This window comes from Stegodyphus dumicola, chromosome 4, assembly GCF_044657685.1.
Source record: "Stegodyphus dumicola isolate Sdum_Otavi_A_Nest chromosome 4, ASM4465768v1".
Taxonomy (NCBI): domain Eukaryota; kingdom Metazoa; phylum Arthropoda; class Arachnida; order Araneae; family Eresidae; genus Stegodyphus; species Stegodyphus dumicola.
In genome coordinates, this window is record NC_140771.1 from 103448575 (window position 1) to 103467495 (window position 18921).

Below are 18921 nucleotides of genomic sequence, written 5' to 3' on the forward strand. Positions count from 1 at the left end.
ACTATGCTCGAACCATAACACACGGCAAAAGCACATATTGTAAGATCTGAACATGTGATTCTTAAATGGAAGGGAAGTTTTTAACTGTCGCTCGAATGAGCAGTTTCTCAGATCGAAAATTGAAATCTTCCTCCCTCCTCACAAACTCTATAGTTATCTGAATCTGTTCATCTCCAACAACGCATGAATTTGCAAAATTAATAAAATGACAGCAAACTATAGCAGAAACCTGGTGAGAAACTTAACGCAATATCACAAAGGAGGAGACGCGGCGTAAAAATAAATCCCGTGCATATGGAAAAAATAGAAAAGGACCTCCTCCTCAAGAAAACCATCAATTCAGGAGCAAAAACACAAAAAATTTTCCCCCTTCGGAAAAACCGCAGGAAATCTGTCGAAAGGGCCATGTTAAAAAACGGTTGGCCCATGGCGAGCGCGGTCGAGTCAGCTGTTTTCTCGAGTTTGGGAAGAAAGAGGGGGTAACCAAAAAAGAATATTTATCGCCGTGAGATTTGGAAGGACAAAACACGCCCGATGATCTTCATTAATTTTGTCATAATGTGTGTACATGTCAGTGCACGGAAGGAAACCCGGTTTAACTCATTAGCAAGTCTATTGCATCAACTTAAAAAGCATTTAATTATACATTAAATCCCACATTTTCCAAGGTGTGTTATTCGGTTAATATCAATTAAATGCAATATACAGAGAGTGTTTACACACTTTTAGAATGCTTTCGATAAAGAACACAAAAAGTAAATGTTTTGGAATAAAACCCTCTCGTACCAGCTTATTATTTGAAATGAGCAATCGTCTGCTACTTTCAAATTTATTCTTCTTTCAAAATGTCGCCTGTAAACAAGCTGTGGATTGAAGAATATATTTTTGCGCTTCCCGAAGAGAAATATTCCTATTCTATAATTCAAAAACATTGTGAAACGCGTGGTTTAAAACTTTTAAGTACAAAACAAACTTTATTATTAATAGGAAAGGGGACAATCGTTAATCTTTACTTTTACCTGGAAAGAAGATTCCAAACAAATACCCGAAAAAGGTATGTACTGTATATGCAATGTTCGTCAAATTAAATGGTTAATAACAATAGAAAAAACGCCGAGGCAGAAATCAATTGCAAAGTTTTTAAATACATCTGTAGTAACAATAAATAATAAACCAAAATTTACAACTGAAAAAGGCCAAAAAACATAATTGTTCACAAGCTTTTGCCGAGCCATGTGGCTCAACGGTGAACAATATGCAGAACCCTGTATGAAAACTATTGAGTAGGAAATATATGCAAATACACTGAGACCCTTGATGAAGGATGGGTTTAACTAAATGACTGCAACTGAAAAATGTCTATTTATTATCGAAAGCAAAAAATGCACAAACCTTGTTCCGTCAATGCAAAGAAAGTTTCGAAAGTGGTTTATGATGATCGCACTATTCTCTTACAATGCGAAATTAAAAATTAGAAGAGTGGTAAAAAATTGTTAAAATCAGCTCAACCGTACTATCAAGAGAAAGTTTTACATCCAGCACTTACAGCAGGAATTCCATTTCTTTGTCCTAGTGACATTCAGAGATTTAAAATTCATCAGGACAAAGCAGCAAATCATACTTTGAAAAGTACCACTGCATTTCTGGAAAAAAATACGACTAATACAGATATTGCATGTATATATTTTCAACGTATTCCTGCGAAATCCCTAACCAATCACTTACAGACTATTCTACCTTAGATCTCATGAAAAAATCTCTTTCTAGGAGAAAACCCACCACAATTGATGGAATCTGTAAAGTAGGGGGAAAAGGAATGCAAATTTTATGAAAAACTCCTTTATCTTGGAAACCAAGAACCAGACTTATCCAGGGAAAAAGCTATTCGCTCGAACATTTAAAAAAAATAATCTTTACATTTTAAATATTAATTAAATGTCGCCGAAATTGTTCTAAAATATGTAAACAACCTCTGTATGAAATAGATTGAATTGAGGCCTATTCTCAAAAAATTAAAAACCGAAAATTATTAATAATAACAATAATAATAAATTGCAGTTTTGAAAATTTCTCATATAGCTTCAGCTTCAATTAAAAAAAATAATAATGAGCTTGACGCCTATTTAAAGAGTGATCATGATCATAGTTTCTTTTTCTAATAAAAGCAAGACTTACTCAACCAATTCTGAGAAACAGTTTTAAATTATATTACTTAAAAAATTTTTAATAAATTTATGCCATAATTTATCACATTTATTAAACACAATTATACGAAAAAATTAATTTATTAAATGCAATTATATAAGTAGAAAAATAACAATGAATAAATTAATATGGCTTTATAAAAATAAAGCTACACGAAATAATGATAAAGATGTAAAATATCAAATAGCAAACATTTCTTAAACTGCCTAAGCTATAACTAATTATAAATCATTAATGAGTAACTTTCCAATAATGTGACTCATCTATTCTTTTCGAATCTAACACTCAGTCTTATTATTAAAAAAACATGTTAATGATTTCTTTTAAAATTTGCGGCAGCAACATAAATATTTTGAATGCGCCTTTAATAATTTTGCAATTAATTACATTACACAAAATCCTACAGAACTTGTTTACTGAAGACCCTCAAAATACCCTTAAGAATTTTGCAATTAATTACACAACACAAAATTTGTTTACTGAAGACCCTCAAAATCCTCATTATAGGAAAGACATAATTTTAAACTCGCTTTAGGCTGAAGTATTACTCTGATTACTTAAGCTATTTACATTAGTGTTCTTGCAATTACACCTCCGAGAACAAACACCAGACAGTCATTCAAATAAAATCACAGGAGATGGCAAATATTGAATTTCTGATTTCATATTTAAGTTACCAAGCATCAGCTAGTGACAACATTTGCTGACACTGAGATATATTAAAATGTTCATATTTAGTATTAAGAGACAATAAAATGGCTGTCATTAATAAATAACTTTTCAAATACGCAATTTAAACCCAATATTATTTTTCAACCAAAGAGGTGAAATCCCACGTTGAATACGCGATTGAAATAATTGCGTTTAATAAAAGTGATACAATTGAACGCAAAAAATATCCATCAAATTCTGTAATGAACAAATGTGCACAACTTGAAGCAAATTTTAAATTCCATTTTTCGGCGACATATCTGTCAGCGGATGGGAGACATCATCCAATAAAACCCTTTCGCCTGATCACCATTAATCTTTTCTCATATTGTTAGGCAACGTTACCAGGATACAGACCTCCCTGAAAATGAGAAAGTGGCAACCCTACGTCCGGCCGCAGCATCCCCAATTGGGGACCCCAACCAGATGGCCAAGAGCCATCCTCGGTCCCTTCTTCCCTCAGTGTAAAAAAGCACATGAGGGGGGAAAAGATGCTGGATTATACCATATATAAAAAAAAAACTTATGCCTTGTTCCCCGTATAAGTTAAGGAGAAGGGGATGTTAAGGTCATGGGAGAAATGCGGACGGAACTGAGACATTGACATTACAGCCAGGTTCCAGTTTCCTTTGGGGATGGACTTTTTTATTCTTAGGTTCTTTTTTAGTTTAAGAAGTTCTTCAAGCAACAGCCCCATGGTCGCGCAGGGCCAAAGAGAAACTTTCTCGCGAAGTTCTTATGCTCGTTTCACAATGGAGTAATGTTAATGCTGAAATGGAAGAATTAATTATACTTACTAATTCATTGTATGGAAAAGGCATAAATTAATATTCTTAGCATGGACTTAGATGACAAAAGAAATGCGGATTCGAGAAGCTGGGTACATCCTCACATTTTCGAAGATGTGAATATGCATTCTATTATATTTTTCACACTACTTTTAGTTTCAAATCTCATCACAGATTTATGAGAGTTCAAAGACTCACAGCAATTTTATGTAAATCTTTCAGAGAAAATTAAGAAATTTTTCAATTTTATTTTAACATTTTTAAAGAATGCAAAGTAAAATGCAGTCTTTGAAGAAGTCATAGAGTTTTATAAGTCATGAACGCATAATATCGCTATAATTATTGGACATATAGATTCTGGGAGACATTTATGTAAACTCATTCTTTGTTTAGTCAGAATGCATCCTGGAATAGATATCTATAGTGTATAATCTATAGTGTGGATTTTGCAGAGTGTCGCCTATTGAAGAAATGCATTGAACTCCCCTCTTTAAAATTGCCAATAACGTTGTTTTGTATTAAAGACACTTTTAGGAGTTTTTAATAGATTTTTTACTGCTGTGCGTCCAAATATGATTTTTATTACGCTCTTCATTTACCAATTCCAAATCTTTAATAAACATTACAGTACGATTCAATTTCATATTTCTCTTGTACTCTAAGCTTCATGTGTCAATTTTTATCAACAGGTCAAATATTGTCTACAAATTGTTCATATGTTAAATGTTTCTTACAATAATAATGGTCATCCGTTTGTTCTGTTTTTGCATTCGAATACAGAACAACAATAACTGCGATACTTGTTACCTTACTTGAAAAACCACACCTTTTAAATCACTGTGATGATGTTAACAATGGCCTTCAGAGTATATATTATGAAATGATGTGCTGATAGTGTCATAAACATATTTGTTTACAACATTAACTATATGAATAGAAGGAAATTCGTTCTTAAAATGCAAAACTATGTTTTAATAACTTTGTATAAGTCAATGAAAATTCTTCAGTTTTTGAGTTATTCAGAGTTTAGGATGAATCGTCACCCTTTGACCACCACGATAATAAAATTTCGCTATTAAATCCCAAACTTACAGGTTGATTTATATTTTCTTTAACTTCATATGCGTATCGTATTATACAGAGTTCTTGTAATCTGCTTGTAATTCGCCTATGATGAAGAAAAATTTTACTTCAGTAAGCATTTCTGCTTGAAAATGCCAAGTGGTCATAAAAACAAACAGTTATTTTATTGAATATTTTAAGGCCAATTTTGAAATAAATGCAATCAAGGTTAAATAGACGGAGGATGTCCTCCAGTTTTCAAATAGACAACATCGCTGAACATTGGTAGCTCGACAAGGGCTCGAATATTGTTGAACCAGAAGGCTACATGGGAATTTTTATGGTTTGCCTCAGCTGTAACATGAATACTAGCCAGTTTTCTTTAAAAAGTTCTCTACGAAGGCATTCTTTCTCTTACGTAGGCAGCTCTCGAATGCCTTTTAAGTCGCTGAGCAATGGTAGTTCGGTCCGAGGTTCGAATCCCGCGAACGGGCTGGCTACATGGGTGTTTTTATGGTTTTTCCCATATGTAACGTGTTCCAGTTTCCCTTAGAAAGTCCTCCCTCCCCTTAGGCAGATAGCCCTAGTGTGCTTTGCCATAATTAAATACATCACACCACCTCGAATGCCTTTCTACAACCGAATAAACAAACAAGCAGAGAAAGGATTTAGCTGCACAGCAGCGAATTGGACACGTTCCATTTAATTCTTATAATACATCCATATTACAGTTCGTGAGTTTAGAACAGATAAAAATAAGATAGATTGTTTATGTCAAATGTAATACTTAATATAGGAATTACTATAATTCATTAAACAGGAACTGAAATCCAAAATATCTTGTTTATCCAAAATACCTTGAGATAAAATTCAGCTTCGTCTTCAAATATTTTTATGTATTTATTTATTTATTTATTTTTTTAAAGACATACTGATGTACTGAACGAATTTCAGTTAGACAGTATAACATTACCACTAAAAATTAATACTCTCAAACAAATGAATATTCGTGTTTATGATCGCATTTAAAGAATTAAAAATAATAATAATAAAGGAAAAAAAGTCAATTATATGACAGTCTTCATGAACAAAAAGGAAATACAGAGGTATTTTGTTAGGTCAGAAATTGCAATTCCAATTTTGCTTGGATACTGCTTTCTAAGAACACTAGAAATATGGGATAAACAGTTCACAGGAAGAAAAACAAAGTTATTTGTTATCTTAAAACGTTCCGATTTTCAAAGAGGAGATGCCACGAGGCCAGCTTTTCAACTCAGCGACGAGGACATACCCTAGAAGGCTTTCCTCCCAGAAATTAAACTTGAGATGACTTGGGCGGTTGCAAGCCCAGCAAACTGCTCGGACACTTGGCCTCAAAGTCAAAGGTGTCTAAGAATAGAAAAGGCGGATGGCGAAAAGTTGGTTTCAGTCAGTGTAAACGTTGGCCAGCTGCCCAGATGATGGTAAAGAAACTCCTGTGGCTCCTATGGTCTTGCCCAATAGCTTCCGAACTCCTGACGATATATTTGGATGCTTCAGACGCATAGATGAGACATACAATAAGAGTGAAACAGTACTCTACTTTTTTCTTCCATCAAACAATCCAAAGAAAGGAACATCGTCGTTATTGCAGCTAATAAAGCAAAAGAATTGTGTATTTAAGATGAATTAAAATAAGATGACTTGACTAAATGAGAATGAAATTTTTATTATCATACAAGACGAAATACCATACTAATTCAAAAATATGAATACAGAGAATAAAACGAGAATAATACAAAATTGAGAGTAAAGGAAATTTTTCATTTATCGAAAATAATGCTTATTCCTAAAACGTAATATAGTCATAATCTATCTTAGGAAGTCTTATGCTCTAAATGAGTATTAGGAAGTCTTAGTCAGTATTAGGAAGTCTTAGTCATAATCTATCTTAGGAAGTCTTATGCTCTAAATGAAATTAATTCGGGAACTGCTACATTCTTTCGTAAATTACACCTCTTGACAGGCATCTAAATTCAGATTCTAATCGTCAAAAATACCAGATTAAAATGACTATTCTTTCCATGTTCTGCTTCTTAAATTCTATTTTAAGCAAGAATCATCCACAATAAACAATATCTCAATTTATTTCTCGGATATAAGAAAAATCAGTGTCAGTCCATCATCATTGGAAAAAGATTAGACAAAAAATAATAGATACAAAAGATGCAAACTGATCTTCAAAAATATTAAAATTCAATTTGTATTCGGCATTAATATCAGTAAAATGATGCTCAATGTATTAAGAAAAACAATGCAAACTAAACACAAAAAAATTCTTCCCCTTGATGAATATTTGGCTCTCTCACCTCAAAAAAAAAAAAAAAAAAAAAAAAAAAAAAAAAGCAATTTATGCAAATTATAAGATTCAAAGACTTAAAAAGAGAAACCATAACTGGAATGCTTCTTTTTCTAGAAAGGTATGAAATGCGTTACGACTATAAATGTTATTTCAAGTTATACAGAATCTCAAAAACTATACTTCTAGGAAGCAAATTTCATTCTATAATATTGTTAACTAATTAATAGTAAAATCTTTCTCTATGGAATGTTGTAAAATTCAAATAATTACCTAATCATAGCAGAAATCAAATAATGCATAATCTCGCTTTAATAAAATATTACAAATTTTAATCTAACTTAATAAAAATTATTTTTTAATCTGAAAATATTTTAGCTGCTTTCTTTTTCGCCTTTCCCAGCAGTCATTTGTTGACAGATTTTAACTTAGATCTAATTAAAATGCATATATATATGACCAGATCCACAAATATAAAATTAACCAATATTTACAAATCATACGCTGTAGCTAAAAGTATGTATTTTTAATTGAAAAATTTCAAGTAGACAATTTGTTACATACATAATTCGGTTTACTTCTCAAAGATAAACATTAAATAACACAATATCCATTATAATAGAAACTACAATTCGTATTTTGATGAACATAAAATGTCATCTTCGAGTATGATGTAAAATGCAGAAAATAAAAGCTGCATTGTTTTACAGGCCGTGATAAAGTATTCTACAATTAGTGTAGTGCTTTGTAAGATGGTATTTCAGCTATCGAAGACGATATGTTATTGTAAACAAAATCAATACCAAAGATAAATAAATGGATGAGGCAGCAAGCATAATTAAAATATCATCTGCATTTAGTGCAGCCCCACAACAGCAGAGTAAAAGAATTATTCCTCTAATTGCTATACATATGACATTTGATCAGAAATTGAACAGAAAATGTCAGTCTTTATAAATGAGTTCACAGTTTCTCCACAGAGATTTTGGAGCTTAAAATAGATTGCGATTTAAAGAAAAATTGGCAAAAATATAATAAGCTAGCTATCTAGTGCTTATTTATTTATTTTTCAGATACGCCACTAAAATTCGTTGTGTTAATCATTTCTTTTTCTCGCCGCTTTCTTACATGTTCCAATTAAAAACGGCGTTTTAGTGGCGCCATCTAAAAATAAATAACTAATTAAAAGCAGTAGATGGCATACTATATAATTACCGAAAATTTATTACCATAAAAATATACAGGAAAACAAAATATGCATGCACACTCATATTTTTATGATTACTTTAGTTATCGAATTCAATACTAAAGCTATATATTATTTTTTATGTTTAATTTTATGCAACTATACCTTTCTGGATACTTTTAAATTCTTTAAGAGACATTAAAAAAAAAAAAAAAAAACTCCACACTTTTCAAGTAAACAATTCCACATTCATTTTACTAATTGCATTTTAGTCTGAATAAAATTTAAACAGATTAAGTTTTACAAATGTGAGAGCGAAAGTAACGTAATGAGTTAATTCTTGGAAAAAAATTACCTGATTACCTTGGATAATTAAACACACCCAATTAAAGTAATAACGGTAGCATAAAAATAACGAAAACAGACTTTAGGATAGAGATGGTTTTAGAATTAAAAAAAAAATAAAATAAAATTTTACTTTAAACTATCAATAACCCAAGCTTGATTTTTTCCCGTTAGGTTTTTTGCTTTATTTCATTTTATCATTGATGTCTGTCACTACCTTAAATAATATGACATAAAAAAGCTCACCTAATTACACACATTCACAGAATTATTAATTCACAGAATTAATGATATATCTATTTCTTTGTTGTAGTTGCAATTAAAAAACTTATAACTTGATAGTTAATCTTACAACTCCGACGTATTTCATTATTAGCACCTTATACTACTTAAACAGAATTTTGCGCCGCTCTGTATAATCTTCTTCAACTAATTTATATAGAACAGTGGTTTTCAGGCTGTGTTCCGCGGAACCCGGTGGTTCCACGAATCATGGGGTTTGGTCCGCAAGTCAAATAAAAATTCAAAAAAGAAATTATAAAGCCTTAACACTAGTTGATTAATGTTTATTAACTAAAAATATAAAGATATATTTAGTTGTAGATTAGTTCTGAAACTTAACATGTGGTCATCATATGTCAAAGAGACTGGATCACAGACGAGTGACAAATGTAAGAGTTCCGTGAAGCTCAATGCAATAACAAGCATGTGATTGTCATGTGCAGAGAACTTAAACGTTCTCACGGTCAAAATGGGGAAGGTTTTAAACTACAGACTCAAGTGAAATTCTGTCGAACAAAAGATGCATGCAACAGTTTTATTGAAAATTAATCCCAAATAGAAAATCTTGACATGTAATGGTTTGCAAAATTAAACAGTTTTCTAATGGAAAATGAATTTAGAAGATTTAATGTTAAATACAATGGAGCAATTTTTCAATTGAAGAAAGTTATAAAAGAATATTTCCCAGAAGAAAAATAAGCATGACTGGAAAAAAAAAAAAAAAAAAAAAAATCGTTCCATTACTACTTACCAATGAAAGAAAGGGGAAAACTTATCGGCAAATTAACAGATGGGAGAGATTAAAATCTAAATTTAAGCAACAGCACTGCTTAATTTTTAAATGCAGATTCATGTAAAATACCTAGAAGCTTCTCACACAGCTATAAACATTTTAATTCCATTCGAATAAACATATTTAAATGCAAAATATTTCTCGACATATGAAAATAAAATTTAGAGATAAATTAAATGGAGAATTTGAAATGCGATCGCAGATAACATCAATAGAATTAGACTTGGACAGTTTGTGTAAAAAAATGTAAGCACAACCCTTGCCACTAAATGTAATGCAATGGTAGGTGACACTATAAGGTATTTCTCCCGCCTTCCTAACGTGCCGTCGTGGTGTAGTGGTTTGCACACTGGGTCGGAATTCCAGAGGTCCGTGGTTCGATTCTCGACGAAGGCGTTTGCTAATTTTTCATCTCTCCGACTTTTCCAATTAACCTAATGTCTCTACAACACAGTTCATGTTATTAATGAGAAAATTAGAAAATTACATTAATTGCATGTTAAATTTTAAAATTAAAAATACAATACTTTTTTTTAACTGTCTTTGCAAAAAGTACCTATAATATATTGATCTACTTTAAATATTATTTTAAAACATATTTTTCTAAGGGTGGTATGGGATTCCCCCCCCCCAAAAAAAAAGCTTATAGTTCTAAGAGTTCCTGACTTAACAAAATTTGAAGACCACTGCTATAGAATGCAAACCTTTCAAGATCTCCTCACACAAATATTAAAATGTTTGAGCTGCACAATGTATGTAATTTTAAATAACTAATTTAATATCCTTTTCACGCTCTTCGCGAAAGAAAGAGGTAAAAGGAGATTGTGCATTGAAAGCAATTCACCCAGATAAGTACTAAAAGATGGAAAATCTTTAAAATAACACTACTAGCCCAAAGAATATTTAAACAGCTGAATACGATGCTCCCGATCACAAACCGAAAACAAAAGAAGTTTATAAATCAGTCTTCTTCTGTCATTTCTATTTCTCAACTTTTAAGTAGAAATGTGAAGCATTTCAGCTAACCAGTAAGACCACCTCCCACTTGCCAATGGATGATTGTGAGACGAATCACGTGATAGTGAAAAAGAATGCGTTGTGAAACAATTGACCTCGAGGATAAAACTGACATTTGACAGGTTTTGACCAAGCCAGATAAACACAACCACAACGTCGCAGGTGTGACGCTGCTATTTCATTTTTTTTTAATCATACGCCACGTGCTTCAAAATAACGTCCATTGTTTCCATTAGCTTGGGTAAGCAGTGTGGGGCGACACTCCAAGTCTTATCAGAACTATTTAGGTTTGTATTTTATTTCATTTTTCGTTACCATTCCCATTCTTATTTGTTTTCCGTTCCCTTGCAAACGGCCGGATAGCCACTAACCTTTGAGACGAGTTATCATCTATTCTTATCAGGAAATATTAAAAAATAAGCTGCGGACTTTCACACGTCCATTACGTTTTTCCGCGCAAGGTAATGGCAGCAACTGGGACCAAAAACTCTCACCTCAAACAGGAAGTCTCTAGGAACACTTGCAACGCTCTGGTATGCAGGGCATTTCCAATGGTTTTATGGCTTAACAAATACAATTTCTCTTATCTCTGTTTTTCAAAAAGTGGACAATGCAGGCTAAAAAATTAAAACAAGACTACATAAAAGACAGACTGATAATATCATAAAAATGTTTCATAAGAATGTTTCACAAAAATGTTTCATGTGGACAAAAGCTTCAGTTTGAAGTGAAGGGACTAAGATTTCTATTCGACAAAGTGGAAGTTCGATTAAGATTTCAATATACAGTAATGACCTCTGAGAGACAATTTTACAATAACAGAATAGTAGAATTTCTGTTTATATATTTTATATATTAAATCAATATAGAAATAAAATTCACTTACTTATTTTTAAGTGAAAAGTAATATACTCTTGATAGATATTTAATCTTAAAAATACATAAATAAATAAATATAATAGAATAAAAAATTGAATGGATGAATATTTGCATGCATAAATAATCTGAGATTTGTTTATTCCTGCACCAATCGAGAAGTGGCAAATATATTGGATAACAATTATATTTCATAATGTATGTTGGGAATAAGACCTTTGCCTTTATTGTGATATTTTTTGCAGTTTGAGAATGTCTGTTTTCAAAACTGGCATTATATATATATTTAAACTTCATATTTTTCGGCATGTATATTACTTCGAAATATATATCATTTACATAAACTACTGCGTTTTTCTCCGACGGGAGTGAATTTCAAATTTTTTTAAATTGTTATATATATGAAAATAAATTAAGCAAAATTAAAATAAACCATCACTTTATTTATTAGAATATTCAATTTCTGCTCCTCCCAACTTCGATTTCTTAAACTGATTTTTTGGTGAAGAGGTTTTGATTTAATTGTTATTTAAATCATTCCTTTTGGTTTTTAAATTAGCTACCTCCGCTCTTTGATACAGAAAGACACTTTTCCACCTATTTTTTATTTACTTGGCGATTTAAAAATTATCTGCGCGTGGGAGATTAAAAGTATATAAAATCACAATTAATACGATTTTTTAAAATCAAAGGTTTTTCCCCCCTTTCCCCCTGTTTTTTAAAGAACTAAAAAAAAGAATACTAAGGAAGCATATTTTTAGTTGCAGTTAGAGCCACTAGACGGCGCTGTACCTTAAGGGCTCTAAATACTACACAGTTCCGTTTTCGAATTATGATCAAAATTATGCTGGCTTATTATGCAGTAACATTACTCCTATTCTGAAGAAAAGACACGCGTTTTAGTTAGCTTTAGTTATGCTGGATAGGTTTGCATGCAGCATCAGACATTCCTCTTTCAGCGAAGGCTAAAATGAAACAATAAGTGCTAGATTTTCGGGAGGAATGATCCAGACTTCATATTCAACATTTTTCATAAGTGGAATATCTGAAGTTACAAGGTATACACAGAAATACGAAAAAGTGCTATGCAATCATATACAAGTAGTATATCAATGATTCCTTTTATAGATTTGCTGTTTCTACGACACAGTCTCATTTTTAGGCTCAATATTAATTACTGTCATTAATTACTGTTTATTGCTCAATATTAATTACTGTCACCCCTGTCTCGTAAATGTAACTAAAAAAAAAAAAAAGGCTCTCAGGAAAATTAAGCGTAATTTTATGCATAACTCTATCAGTCACGTTATTACACATTAAAAGCTCTCTCTTACAATTTACTGATTTTGGATTATTTTGAAGATTAAAGTTTTTATGGTGCATACTTTTATTGTTCTGTTCTACACAAATGTTCTATAAATGACGGATATTAGAAACATTCATTTCTTTGTATTATACTAGTTTTTTTTTTTTTTTTTTCATTGAAGTAGTTAATATCCGAAAAGAACTAGTCCAAGAATGAACCAACAGCAAAAAATTTTAACTCAACAACATTTATTTTCTCTTTCCTTTCTCTTAAACATCATACAGCATTTACGCAAACAAACTAAGAGCAAAGATGAAAACTTATATTGAAGCCATAGCATAGATTGTTCAAAGAAAGACGTTGCTAATGAGAGCTGATACATTAAAAATAGATAGAAGCAGAATTTGGCACAGTAAGGGGGAATGTGCTAAATAAAAAAAGCATAAAAAGGTTCTCCCCCCTCTAAAAAAGGAAAGTAGTTAAAATTTTATACCTTGTATATCTGGCTTTATCTGCATACATGTAGCGGTTTTAATCAAAACAATTCTTGTACAAATATATTTTAAATAAATAGTGTGCGGACTAGGACTAAAATATTTACTACTTACGTACTTTTAGATTAAAACTTCACAGCAAGAACTGTTACATAGTATCAAGTTTTTGGAATCCAAGGTAAGAAGAAAAACTTTAAAGCGATTCCCATTCACTTTTTTACTAGTTATGATTCTAAAACGTTCTCTTGCATATAATAAAGAATAAAGCAAAGAAAATATGCTTTTTAAGGAGGGATTAATATGACTATTCTTTAAAACTTTCAATCACATAATTAAATATAGAGAAACATGTTTAAAACTTGCCAGTGCTTTTATAATAGCTAAACATCATTTCATTCTTGAAATACAAACGCAATTTTTACACATGATATAGAAATTTGATGAAAGCATTAACTTTTCAACCTACACTAATAATTGTAGTTTAAAGTTGAAAGTCTACAATTAAAGTTATAGAAATATTGTTTTAAATGTAATCTATTTGTTATTTTAAACATAAATTACGCATTACTTAGATTTTATTTTTATTGTTTATTTTTAAAATAACAGAAATATTATTTCTGTATTGTAAAATGTTATTGTTTAAAAATAAACAATATGGACTTCCCAATATTAGAAAAATTTAAACTTTCCCTAAATTTAGCACTAAATCCATCTCTAAAATTATAGCTCTGCTGAGGAATAATTTTACATAATGCATATAAAACAAAATCTAAGCAAAACATTTTCATCCCACTAAATATTTGGTGTATATACGAACAAGACAGAACACTTGTCTGAAAAGAGAACCTAAAGAGATTTCCATTCATACGAAACACAAATCGCATGACGAAAAACAAATTCTTCACATGATGAAAAGCCACTATACAGTAAAAGTCTACCTTAATTAATTGCAAACCTAAATCTCTTGAAGCTGTTGCCAAGAGAAGACTAAGCAAGTAAGAATCCAGAATTACTGCATATCCTAGTATCGCTTTGCTAAGTCCGAAAAGAGTCTTTTCTCTCTTGCACGCAAAGAGCATTTTCATGTAAATTTCCCCTTTTCCCTGACAAGTCATCTTAATCCTACCTGTTTTGAATTTCCGCACTCAACGCAATTTTGATTTCTCCCCCACAGAGCTTCTTTGTACGTGACATTCTCCTTTGCTAGATATAGGAAATGGTTCTGCTGTCACGTTACGCGGTTATTAATTGTTCGTAACTCCGGCTGCAATTTAATTTTGCTTTGAGGAGATAAGGTTTTATTTAATCAATCAAAAGCATATTTACCAACTTTGTTTTATATGAGAAATTTAAGCTACTGTTAGAAATACATTATTTAAAAATGCCTACTGAAATGAACGAAAAGATAAATCACATTGTTGATTACTTTAAATATACTACGACTGACTGTTAATAAGGAGGGAAAACTCATAAATTATTATTTTTGCAAAGAAAATAACTGATTTAACAGATAGATAAAAATATATAATTATAATTTTGTACATTTATTTATTCATTCATTCATAAGCTAAAATAGTTATTCCTAAAAATAAAAATCCTGTATTTCTAGAGATTAAATTTAAGTATATGCATAAATTTTAAAAAGTTTTTTTAATTTAAAAAACACACTAATTTCGCAGAAATATATATCTGGTCATAAAATAAGTATTACATCTTTTGTTACTATAACGGAAAATTTTTAATTATTAAACATGTGCAGCGATAAAACTCACATATTCAATAATATAAACATGCATTTATGAAATATCGTAAGTTAAAAAAATTCATACTGAAGAAATCACGCAGTACTTAGCCAATTCATATTAAAAGTGTTTCGCTTTAGAGGGACCAAAGAAAAGAGAAGAAAGCACGTTTCATGACCTCATTTTAAATAAAAGACCACATATTACTGAATTATGACATGGTTTTACGAATTTGTTATTCGCGAACACACAGAAACATATTCAATTCTTACAAAGGTAGCTATGCGGTTCAAAATTAAATACTTTTCAGCGTTTTATTATTATAATAATAATAAACGAATAAATACTGCCATATAAATTGGCACTAAAAGAAGAACTAAGAATCTCCACTGTATTTCAAGAAGAAATATATTTGCAAAACTATTCAGGTAAATTTTTTTTTTTTTCAAATATGCAATTATAATTTAAGAATTATGTATGTAAATATGTACACATTTATTACAAAATACTCATGCATTTGCAGACGCACGCTTTAAGAATTACAACGAACATTTTAATGTTTCAACTAACATAGTAATGCAGAAGTTCTTTGCATAGAATAATCATGAAAAGCAAATAATATTGCTTATTGCAAAAAATTTCATACATTTATCTATTTTATTTGGTTTAACCTTTTGATTAAAACATTGCTAGGTCACAGATTTTATAGATAATTAGCATAAGTAATAATAAAACTTCCTAGTCTATATTCATATTAATTTCAAATATTTTTTAATGATTTTCTAATCTAGGCAAAAAATAGAAGCATTGTATTCAAGTAAATAAACTAAAAATATTTGCCGATATCTTTTTTTTTTTTTTTTTTTAAATAACAGAAGCAATATTTAGAAGTATTAGATAAAAAAAAAAAAAAAAGACTTATTTGTATACTGTATACATTCATTACAAGAAATGGAATAATTTCACATTTCGAAGAATTACCACTATAAAGAAACAGCAAAAAATTTCGGAGTTATTATTTGAAGAGGTGTATTATGAGGATGTCATAGTCCTTGAATTGCAATTAACGATAAACACATACAAATTAAATTAATAAATAATTAAGTTATAAATCAAATTAATGAACTTCTTTAAATTTACGATTAGATGTCAAGATTTTAGATTTCCAAGATTGAAAGGAACCACACTCAAGCCGGCAGTTTCCTCGGCTGGGCGCCCAATATTTGTTTTGAAAATAATAATATAAATAATTAATTTAATTATATATAAATAATAATAAAAGAAACTATTTGTATCGATTTGCAAATTTAAAAAATTATATATTAAATTAAAAACACACAAAACTATATTCTTTAATTATGAATAAACGCTTATATCCATTTTCATGCCATCGGAACAACTAAAGTAGTATAAATATCTGACAAAAAATTTATCTGCCAGATTCATTTATAAAAACAAAAGTTGACAGATACTTCCGATTTCGTTTTTTTTTTTTTTTTTTTTTCCAGAATTTTTCTTAAATTTTCATTTTTTTACTACTTAAATTTAAATTTTAAAGAGCGAAAATCTGCTACCAAAATAATAAGTAAAATAGCTGCGCTTATAAAATAATTTATGCTAATAAAAACTTTAAAAATTCATAAAAAGTTTTTTTTAATAAATCAAAACAAAAAAAAAAAAACGGAGCACATATAATGCATTATTATAGCTCTCAAAACGCATAATATATGCCTATATAATAATAATAATAAACATTCTTCTCGACTTTATTTCGATATACATTAATCACAGAAATGATATTTTTAAACAACCCGTGGAGAAAATGCTTTATGAAGCTATTACCAGACAATACAGAAGAAGAAAATAAATAAATAAAAAATGCGTATATATCCGCCCCCCACCCCTCCCGAAAAAAAATTGTCTAGAAGTTTGATTAGAGGTACTTTCCCGCTATTTTCTTTCCCCCCCTTTTTTTTAAGGAAGACATTAAAAAAGTACTTACCTTTTATTAAATTTTTTCTTGGTTGCGGCTTTTCTTGCTTCCTTCGTGACATTTCATCTACTACTATTTTTTCCCTTTCTTTTTTCACATGTGGTATTTTAAAAGATATCACATGAAAATCCTTTCATGCATAATAGTTAGTTCACTTTCGCCGCACACAACAAAGAGCAACAAACATGGCTGCCGCTACGGCATGCTGGGTAGTAAATTTATCGTCTGCACCTGCTTTCTTGTATGCGATGTCACATTTAAGAGTCAAAGGATACTCATGTTTATTTCAGTAAAAATTGAAAACCTTCGAATGGCAATGAAAATAAATCAAAACAACTGTCAGTCGTCCCGGTAGTCTGAGCGCTAAGCCTATTTTGAGGTAGATCGGTTTAAAGGGAGGGATGGCGCAACTTTTCCTGCCGTCACTGGTCACGGTAGCTTGCCGAGTCTAAGTTACCCTTCTCCCGCGGCGACCGCAGGCCGTCTGTGTGTTGATAATGATCCTTCTCTCCAACTCCAGTCACTCACTTAGCGGCGGGACTCCCCTTGTGACGTCATGCGCGGGGTGGCGGAAGTGTCTCAGGGGGGAGTTAGTGCTGCTCTCCTGCCTCATCTTACATCATAAGGGTGTCACAGAGCAGTGGTCCGTTTTCGCAGTTTTAATAAAGGTTAAGCAAGGGCAAATGAAAGTATGATAGGATTAGCAGTATTTTAAAATTAATCAGGAAAACATTATTGTCCACTCAAGGTGGTATAAAATCTGTAATTATATTCATGGAAAAAATGAACGAATGTGATGGTTTTTTTTTTTTTTTTTTTTTATTGTAATGAAATTAATAGGTTTCAACACAAAGCTTTTTAGTGGTGAAAAGCTCTCATGGGATTTGTCACAATTTACTTACTAAAGAGCGCGCAGAATTAACGTTGTACTCGTTAATTCTAAAATGTTGCGATTTTTTTTTTTTTTATCAAACATGTTACAATAAAATAAAATAGGAGCACTTAATAATATGAATTGGTGCTGAAAAAAGTTGTTTTTTAATATTTAAAAAAAATTCTCAGATTGTTTTTTCTCAAAAAGCTCTTACATTCAAACATTTGCTTTTGAAAATTGCATGATTCATTTATTTTTCTTCCAAACTTTCTTCCCTTTCCTTAATACACAAGTTCACATACACATACCCACACACATGCAAAACAAAATAAAGAGGAGAGAGAGAGGAAGAAAAACGGTATTCAACTAAGTAAATAAATATTAAAAAATGTTGCTGTTTTACTAAGTTATGATAATTTAGTTTGTTTATTTAATTATGGCAAAGCATGCTAGGGTTATCTGCCTAAGGGGGTGGATGCCTTCGTGGAGGACTTTCTGAGGGAAACTGGCTTGTATACACGTTACAGATTTGAAAAACCACGAAAACGCCCATGCAGCCAACCCGTTATCGGGATTCGGACCGAACTACCAGTGTTCAGTGACTTTACCGCTCGGCCGCTGGTGGGGCTATGATAATTTGCCCTTTGATTGGACAATTAACTTTGTACATTCATAATGTTATCATCCCAATAAATAAATAGCAAAATAAAAAGAAAATAAATCCAGCTACAAAATAATTTATTTCTCTTATTTATTAAATTTTCAAACTAATATCAGGAGAGCCACTGTTAGGTTCTGCAGTTAAATTACTCAAGTTTACAAATAATTTGCATTCGATAAACTTAAATTGTTTAGTTTTCAATGTAGTAAATTATTAAATCTTTAAACAAAAATTTATTATAATTATTT

General features: G+C 30.8%; 1 protein-coding gene across 1 annotated transcript in view; it reads right to left on the reverse strand.

Moving 5' to 3' along the window:
• Window positions 1-17639, reverse strand: part of LOC118200273 (BCL11 transcription factor A-like) — a 202216-nt gene extending 184577 nt beyond the window's left edge. Inside the window, exon 1 of the mRNA XM_035372221.2 lies at window positions 17148-17639. Within this exon, the coding sequence (XP_035228112.1) occupies window positions 17148-17199 (52 nt within the window). The 5' untranslated portion in view covers window positions 17200-17639. The remainder of the gene's footprint in view (window positions 1-17147) is intronic.
• Between the last annotated feature and the right edge of the window lie 1282 nt (window positions 17640-18921).